At 48.0% G+C, this 9,074-nt stretch overlaps 1 protein-coding gene across 5 annotated transcripts in view; it reads right to left on the bottom strand.

The window, feature by feature from the left end:
* Positions 1–1,159, bottom strand: part of WDR59 (WD repeat domain 59) — an 85,782-nt gene extending 84,623 nt beyond the window's left edge. For 3 of the 5 annotated variants that reach the window (XM_019413181.2, XM_019413180.2, XM_019413185.2), the window contains exon 1: positions 988–1,159. In XM_019413181.2, coding sequence (XP_019268726.1) covers positions 988–1,041 — 54 coding nt within the window. In that variant the 5' untranslated portion in view covers positions 1,042–1,159. The remainder of the gene's footprint in view (positions 1–987) is intronic. The other 2 variants (XM_019413184.2, XM_019413183.2) reach the window with 1 other exon arrangement.
* Positions 1,160–9,074: the final 7,915 nt, after the last annotated feature.

Raw genomic sequence — 9,074 nt, forward strand, 5'->3', positions numbered from 1 at the left:
CCTTGGCCAAGTCACTTGAGATCACCCAACCGAGATCATCTTCCTCCTTTGGGGAAAAAAAGAGGTGGGGGGAGGGGCATAATATCGGATAACATCTACTTATCTTGGTTCTTTCATGAATTAGAAAAAGAAAATGTAGACAAGTCGCTTAGCACAAGGCCAGGCATTAGGAAGGCACGACATAGAAAAACGGTAAAAATCTCTTTAGTAAGTGCTAACGTTCCTGTTCCTGGAGGCTTACCACGTGCCCGTCACTGTGCCACATATTCTAAATATAAAATTCTCACGCCAACCCTACGGAGGTAGGAACGACTCGCACCTTCTCACAGGTGAGAAAACTCATGCACTGAGGGGGAATGACCGGCTAGGGCTAGGGCTAAGCCGGGATTCTAGGGCTCAGCCCGGATTCGAACCCGAGCAATGCGTGCAGCGCACACGCCTACTCTGTATATAATACTTTCACTATTCTACCATCAGCAACCACTTAAAAGCTTAGTTGCAGAAACAGGCACTTTACACGCAGTCTTGTTTTTCTTTTAATCGAATCCACTCCAAAGTCCTGTGAGGCAAGGTTAAGGCCACGCAGCTGAGGCTCAGAGAAGTTGTGCGGCTCACCCAAAGTCACTAAGCCTCGAGTCCCGGGGCCTCGGGGAGCATATCCTCTCCTCACCACCCTGGTCTGGGAAAGCCTTCCCTCAGCAGTCACTCGCGCTCAATCTTTGCGCTTCGGTGTCCCAAGGCCGACCCTACTACCCGAACCACCGCGGGGAATCCCGATACCCCATCCGCGATCGCCCCAACCGCCCCCAAAGGTCATCAAGGCTCCCCTCGTCCGCTCGGGTCTGACAGCTCCGGGTCAACCCTAACCTAATTCCCCAGAGGGGGCTAGAGGATAGCCTTGGCACCCCCAAGACGGACTCGGCAACGTGGGGGAGGGGAACCACGGAGGGCGCATGCCCAGAAGGCTCCATTTGGCCCCCAGCTCACCTGCGAGTCGCGGAACTCTACCACCACGTTCTCGCTGCTCCATCGCGCCGCCATCTCCGCACGCAGCCGCCCGGCCCCAGGGCTGCGCGTTCCCACCCCCACGAAACCTGCGTTCCCGGGCTCGGTGAGCCCCACGCAGCCCGCGAGTGAGCCCTGCCACGCCCCGTCCCCCTCTTCCGCCTGACCTCAAACCATTGGCTGACCCAAACGCAGGCTCCGCCCCCTCTCCTCGGCTCCTCCAATTGAGTCACGGCGCCTACCCCAAACAGACACGCCCCCTCCATTTGCGTCCCTCGGCTTGAGTGACCCACGCTCCCCGCAGCTGCGGGTACACGCCCCCTGTCGCAAGCTCTACCGGGAGTCGTAGTCCAAGGGTGAGCGGCGCGGGGGGTAACTCGCGGAGAGCTTGCGAGTTAGGATTTGGCGAGGGGAGGCGCGTGTTGTCCTCCCTGTCTCCTCGCGGGTGTACCCCAGTAGGGCCCCGGCGAACCAAAACCCGGCATTCGCGCAAACCAAAGATTTACCTCATCTCCTGAGGCCGCCAGTAAAGGCATTGATAAGTCCGAAGGCACGATTTTTTTTTCATAGGAAACAGCAGCGCCTACCAAAGTGACCAGGGACCCCAGGGGGTCTCCAAAGGTGAAACATTTTTCATAATCGTACTAGGGTAGTTATTTGCCTTTTTCACTTTCTTTCCAGAAGCTATGTGATATATAGTAAACAACATAAGCAGATGTGAGAATAGAGGTTTGCTCATGAGCCAGACATTAAAGAGATCTGCCACTCTTCGCGCTAGAGTTTTTTCGTTTTAGGAAACAGGTATTTTTTACTTACAAAATGTATCAATAATAATGCACATTAATGTTCAAGTGAAATCATGAAAAAATATATGTTAAATTCCTGGTTTTAATTTTTTTAATGTTAATTTATTTATTTTGAGAGAGAGAGAGAGAGAGCATGAGCAAGGGAGGGTCAGAGAGAGAATCTACAGCAGGCTCCACACCTTCAGAGTAGAGCTCTACAACGCGTGGCTCTGTCTCACGAAACCATAAGATCGCGACCACAGACAAAACCAAGAGTAAGATGCTTAACCAACTGAGCCATCTAGGCATCCCTTGGTTTTAACTTCTAATAGTTACTTTCAGTACATACAGCCCACATGAAAGTTTGGTAGGGAGGGTCCTTAATAATATTTAAGAGTGTGAAGAGCTCCTGACAAAGAGTTTGAGAACCACTGTGCTGATATGGTGAGTGGTGATTAGGTGCTCTTCTTTCGTCCCACCCTCTCAAATCCCGGCTTGACTGGCTTAGCTTCAATTTCTTTATAGAAAGGAGAAATGGGGGCGCCTGGGTAGCTCAGTCGGTTAAGCATCTGACTTCGGCTCAGGTCATGATCTCACAGTCTGTGAGTTCGAGCCCCGCATCGGGCTCTGTGCTGATGGCTCAGAGCCTGGAGCCTGCTTCCGATTCTGTCTCCCTCTCTCTCTGCCCCTCCCCCACTCATGCTCTGTCTGTCCCTCTTTCAAAAATATATTTAAAAAGATATATTTAAAAAAAAGAAAGAAAGGAAAAATATATTAACAAAAGAAAGAAAGGAGAAATGACCTACTTCTGTTTGGTTCTTGTAAGGAGTTAACCACAGGGCCAGGAACGTAGTCAACACTCAAGTGTAAACTACTATTATTGTTAATGTTATCACTATTTCTAGGTACAAGTCCCGGCATGAATAGAGATAAGAAGGATCACCTTTCCTTCTGGAGTGTTGGATATAATGGGGAAGACTGACAATATCAACAAATTAGGGTGACCAACTTGCCCAGGAATCCCTTCAGTCCAGACAAAGTGGGAGAGTTGGTCACAGTACAACAGGTACAAAGTTTGGAGAGTAAATAGGGTTTTTTGTTGTGGGTTTGTTTTTTCCTTAACTTTATTTATTTTGAGGGAGAGGGAGAGTGAGCACATGAGGGAGGGATAGAGAGAGACAGAGAGAGAGAGAGACGTAGAGAGAGAATCCCAAGCAGGCTCCATGCTCACAGCATGGAGCCCCACGCGGGGCTGAATCCCAGGAACCGCGAGATCATGACCTGAGCTGAAATCAAGAGTCAGACATCCAACCTACTGAGCCACTCAGGCGCCCCTATTATTGTTGTTGCTGTTGCTGTTAGTGTTTATTAGTTTTGAGAGAGAGACAGTGAACGCGCATGCGTGTGCGTGCGCCTGTACACACACACACACACACACACACACACACACACAGGGGTAGGGGCAAAGAGAGGAGGGGACGGAGGATCTAAAGCACGTTCCATTAGGACAGCAGAGAGCTCCATATGGGGCTTGAACACGTGAACCTCGAGATCATGGCCTGAGTCAAGGTCAGACTCCTAACCAACTGAGCCACCCAGGTGCCCCAATTTTTTTTTTAATTTTTTTTAATGTTTATTTTTGAGAGAGACAGAGACAGAATGCGAGTGGGTTAGGGGCAGAGAGAGAGGGAGACACAGAAGCAGAAGCAGGCTCCAGGCTCCGAGGTGTCAGCACAGAGCCCGATGTGGGGCTCGAACCCACGAGCTGTGAGATCATGACCTGAGCCAAAGTCGGATGCTCAACCGACTAAGCCACCCAGGCACCCCCCCGAATTTTTTTTTAATGTTTATTTTTGAGAGAGAGAGAGACAGAGACAGAGTGTAAGTGGGGGAGGGGCAGAGAGAGAGGGAGACACAGAATCCGAAGCAGGCTCCAGGCTCTGAGCTGTCAGCACAGAGCCCAATGCAGGCCGAAGTTATGACCAGAGCCAAAGTCAAACGCCCAACTAACTGAGCCACCCAGGTGCCCCCTGAATTTTTTTCATGCTTCTTTATTTTTAGAGAGAGAGAGAGAGAGAGCGCGCACATTAATAGAGAAGAGGCAGTGAGAGAGACAGGGAGAATTCCAAGCAGACTCTGTGCTCTCAGCATGGAGCCCAAGGCAGGGCTCTAACTCACAAACCGTGAGATCAAGACTAGAGCCCAAATCAGGAGTCAAATGCTTAACCCAGTGAGCCACCCAGGCACCCCTGAATTGGGTTTTATGAGACTTGCAAGCAACGTGGCAGGAGAGGACAGCCTAAATAAGAAACCTGACACCGCATCCTGAACAAGGTGCCGTTTAAGCTTTTCAGTATAATATTAGCGTTTTGATAGAATACACTATCAAAAGAAGTATTTTAGCGCCGGAAGTGTGGACAAAGACCCTTAAGTGTGAAGAGGGGAGATGTGTTCCAAAGATAAAGGAATTCCCCAAAAAACACTCACAAAGCTCTGCTTCTTTCTTTTCCTTTAAAATACACATCACAATTTGTAATTCAATATTTGTTTATTTAATATTTTCAAGCTTCGGGAAGAGAGGGACCAGATCTGTTTCGTTCAGTCTTGTATGGTGACTACACATACAGGACACTCCATATTTGTGCAAGAATGGGAAAAGCATATAAAGTCATGTCCCTAGAGTACTGTCTAGGTCAAAAGGATGCCTTCTGCAAAACTGAAACCAAAAGTAATTTCAAGGTCTTTACTTGTAACTCTTTACGCCCACAAGGGGACACAGAATCACCATTCCTTCTCCTTAAAACCCTTTGCCTTCTTTCCTATCCATTTATTCCTTATTCTCACACACTGTAGCCCTTAAAAAACTCCTCCAGCCCTGGCCTTCACCCTCCCGCTTTGGCCTTTCTTCTTGCTTCCCAGTTTCCTCCCAAATCTCTATCACAGAAAAGGCCAAAGACTCCTCTGGAGAGAAGGGCCTCAGCTCACCAGGCCAGGAAGGGAAAAAACTGCAAACAAGGTTCAAGGCCAGAGAGAAGGAAAGATAAAGAATACTTCCTCTGGGTGCCTGGGTGGCTCAGTGGGTTAAGCTTCCAGCTCTTGATTTTGGCTCAGGTTGTGACTTCACAGTTCGTGAGTTAGAGCCCTTCATCCAGCTCTGGGCTGAGAGCACGGAGCCTGCTTGGGATTCTCTCTCTCCCTCTCTCTCTCTCTCTCTGCCCCTCCCTCACTCTCTGTCTCTCAAAAGAAATAAATAAATAAACTTAAAAAAAAAAAGAGTACCTCCTAGGCACGCTCATGCCATCACGTAGGAATAAGCGAATTCATTCATCTAACGTGCCATAGTCTTGTTTATTTGCCTGTAGCTTTGGATATAGTAGGTGCTCAATAAATAGGTGCTAAATAAGTGATTAGTAAATAGTCAGGTATAGCTACAACTTAGGGTATGTGGCAGGTTGTAGCAAGAAGTACAGCTGGAAAAGCTGGAAAGGGCTGGTGAGGAAGGCCCTGCTTGGGCATTTGAATTTTATTTTGGATAAAGAGATACAGGTAGAGATAGAGATATAGGTATTCCAAAGCTTTCTGTCTATATGTAGCGTGGTAATATTTCCTACTAGAACTGGTAGGATTGCCTTACAATTGCCCTGAGCACTTCTGCAACCCTTCTCCACGCCCGCCTCTTTAGTTCACATGTGTCTAGTTCTCAAAACCTGCTGGTCATGATTTGTAGGCACAGAAAGTACTTTGGGTTCCAAGTCCTTGGTGCCCTCTGTTCTCTCAATGTCTTCTTTCTTAATGTGAAAAAAAGCCCCGGTAGAATTTAAAAAAAAAAAATTTTTTAATGTTTATTTATTTTTGAGAGTGAGCGGGTGGGAAAGAGGGACGGAGAGAGAGAGGGAGACACAGAATCCGAAGCAGGCTCCAGGCTCTGAGCTGTCAGCACAGAGCCCAACACGGGGCTCAAACCCACAAACCATGAAATCATGACCTGAGCCAAAGTGGGAGGCTTAACCGAATGAGCCCACCCAGAGAGAGGGAGCATGAGCCTGAGAAACTTTCATACTGCCCCCTGGGACCCTTCCTTTTTCTGACTCCCATCCACGCTGTCATCACAAAAAGAGTGGGGGACTCTGGAGCTAAATCTAGAGCTCTCTGGCTGCTTCTTGACTGCTGTGTGCCTTTGAGATCCGCATATGAATGTCCTGTCTGAATCAGAGACTGGGAGACAGTTGGGGGTCCCTCGTCAAGTAGATCTCAGCTTGCTGACCAGGACACAGGGCTCTTATCACCAAGCAAGGTCTTTTCAGAGGGTCACTTGCTAGCCACACCACAGGAAGGCAGGGTACGTGGTCAACGCAGAAATCCAGGGCTTTGTCTGGCTGTTATCAGCAACTAGCCTTGTGAGTTTGAGCTCAGACCCTTTATCTTTCTAGTCCCGTGCTTCCTCTTCTGCAGAATGTGGAGTTAGCCGACCCCTCAGTCCCTTTACATCTGGGAATCTTGAAATCCTGCCCTGAGCCCCACTAGTAATTTTCCTCTCCATCAATCAACAAATATTTGTGGACGTGCACACATGCTCCTGCTCCTCGCTGTATGCATTTGGTTGCCTATTACCCTGGCTTCTCTGAGGTTTCCCTTTCAAGCAAAATAATAAAAATGTAAAGAGCTCTGAGAGGTCTGGGAGGAAATTTCTTACTGGGAGACACTTATCCTGCACCCTGCCAGAGGAGGTGCTGGGGGCTCCCTCCAAAGCCATGGCTCATGGAGGCAGAGAGGAAGGAGGCCACAGGTTTCCTAAGGCTTCCCAGGAGCAGGCCCCAGCAAGCTATTTCCTTCATTTTCTGAACCTTTCAGGAACCTCCCAGACTTACATTCTTCCGGAGATGTTTGAAACTGGGGCTTTGCAGCAGTGTTATGCACTGGCATTTGCGGGCTTTGGCAACCCCAATGTTACCAGCCCTTTCTCCTGACAGTTCTGGTAGGTGGGTCAGTGGTTTATTAACCCTGTTTCACAGCTGAAGGAGAGCCAGGAAGCGGCTCACCCAGGGTCAGTGAGAGCATGAAGATAAAAAATAGTAACACACGAGTCCCAAATCTAGCTGGGGCCATTTCTGCATCTGGTATCCTTGCATTGAGAGCATCCGAAATGACTTGACACGTCCCCGGACGCATTAACTCTAAACCAGGAACCCACAGGAGAAACTTGCAGCAAAACCCATACTGGACTCTCCACGCAACAAATGACAAAACGAAACTAATCTGAGGCTGCAGGTCTCCGTGGATGCCTGTTGTTATGCCATGAGTCACTCTCCCTAAGATGGAAAGGGTAGAGTCAAGCTACTGAATGAAGCACTTTCCCTGCTCTGTGTTTTAATATTTTAATTTAAAAGGAAATGTGTTATTTAATAAGTGCGCAAGGAGATAACAAGGGCATCGCCTGAGCAAGGCTGCTGGTCAGAGTCCCACAGGGCACCTAAGCCTAAGGTCATCTCGCTGCAGAGAGGAGAGAGAGGCTTCACTTTTGCCGTTCAAGCTCCCAGCTGTTCTGTGGTGCCAGATGTGAGAGAGACTGGCCTATCATAATCACTAGACTGGAATATAAACCTTAAGGGCAAATTCTTTTTTAAAAAATGCATTTATTTATTTATTTTTTGTTTATTTATTTTGAGAGCGACAGAGGCAGTGCAAGTTGGGGAGGGGCAGAGAGCAAGGGAGACAGAGAATCCCAAGCAGACTTTGCTGCCAGCACAGAGCCCAACGTGGGGCTCGAACTCATGAAACTGTGAGATCATGACCAGAGCTGAAACCAAGAGTCAGACTTAACCAACTGAGCCACCCAGGCGCCCCATTCTTAATTTACAAAAAGAAATAGAGCTGTTAAAGAGATCTACTCTTTTTTCACCGTGTCGGCAAGCATACAGAGAAAATGAAATTGTCATCCAAAGAGTCCTTGATGAGCACGTTCCCTGTTAAGCCTAGAAGTTCAGCTCTGGTCCTGTGAGCTGTGTGACTTTAATGCACACGTGTATACTTTGTCTCTCTGTCTCTCTCGAGTTACATGGCTCAAATACCAAAATACAAAAACGTATATAATGAAACAAATATTTGTCATCCATCCTGTCAGCCAGCTGTTCAGTTCCCACTGCCCACCCCCAGGGGACAACATCATGTTGTTTCTCATGTTTCCATCCGGTATCTTTATGAATATAAAACTGAGATCTTTATGTGGGAAGGGCGCAAGTTTCTTAATTTTTCAAGTCTTGGCATCTTCAGTGCTCAATAATCACTGGCCGTTATTATTTTTAAAATGTTTATTTATTTACTTTGAGAGAGAGAGAGAGAGAGAGAGAGAGAGAGAGAGAGAGAGAGCTGGGGGAGGCCAGAGAGAGAGGGAGAGAGAGAGAATCCCAAGCAGGCTCTGTGCTGCCAGCCAGCGCAGAGCCCAATGCAAGGCTTCATTCCAGGAACTGTGAGATCATGACCTGAGCAGAAATCAAGAATCAGAGGCTTAACTGACTAAGCCACTCATGTGCCCCAGCATTTATTCTTGTTAATGATAATGATGTTGATAAATCTTCCCAGAGTCTGTGTCCCCTCAGGATATGAGCCACGCTCCTGACCATGGCTCCTAGGACCCTCTTGGTTACCCCTGAGGGACCAGCTTCGTCTTTGGTTCCCCATATGCTCTCATATCAGCCCTCCAGCAGCTTTTGGTTCCTTGAAGATGCCATGCTCCTAGGACTTCTAACATGCTGTTCCCTTTGCTTGGCACATTCTTGTCTTCCCGAAACCCAGTTCTCCCCCTGCAACCCCATCCTCTGGCTAATCACCAGCTCATCTTTTCAGCCTTGGCTGGGAAATCTGTGTTGGTGCCCATCCCCTTCCATCAGCGCCATGTTCTTTCACTCTGACACCACTTCATCATTCACTCATTCGTTTGACAAATATTTGAGTGCTAACCACAAGCCAGGCCCTGTCCTCGGCTTATCTGTCACACTGTATTGTCACTGCTCACTTCAATATTTCAATACTTCGTACGGTAATGCACTGTAACGCACATACCATCAAATTCACCCTTTCAAATGTATAACTCAGGGGTATTTAGTATATTCACAAGGCTGTGCAACCATCATTTAAATCAGAACACTTTCATCCCCCCAAAAGGAAACCTGCTAGTAGTCATTCTCCATCCTCACCAACCCCCCAAGGCTCTGGCAACCCTTAGCCTTTTTGTCTCGGTGGATTTGCTTAATCTGGAAATTTCACGTAAGTGGAATCACACAGTAT

The sequence above is a fragment of the Panthera pardus genome, unplaced genomic scaffold (assembly GCF_024362965.1).
Source record: "Panthera pardus isolate Hobbes unplaced genomic scaffold, ASM2436296v1 HiC_scaffold_19, whole genome shotgun sequence".
Taxonomy (NCBI): Eukaryota; Metazoa; Chordata; class Mammalia; order Carnivora; family Felidae; genus Panthera; species Panthera pardus.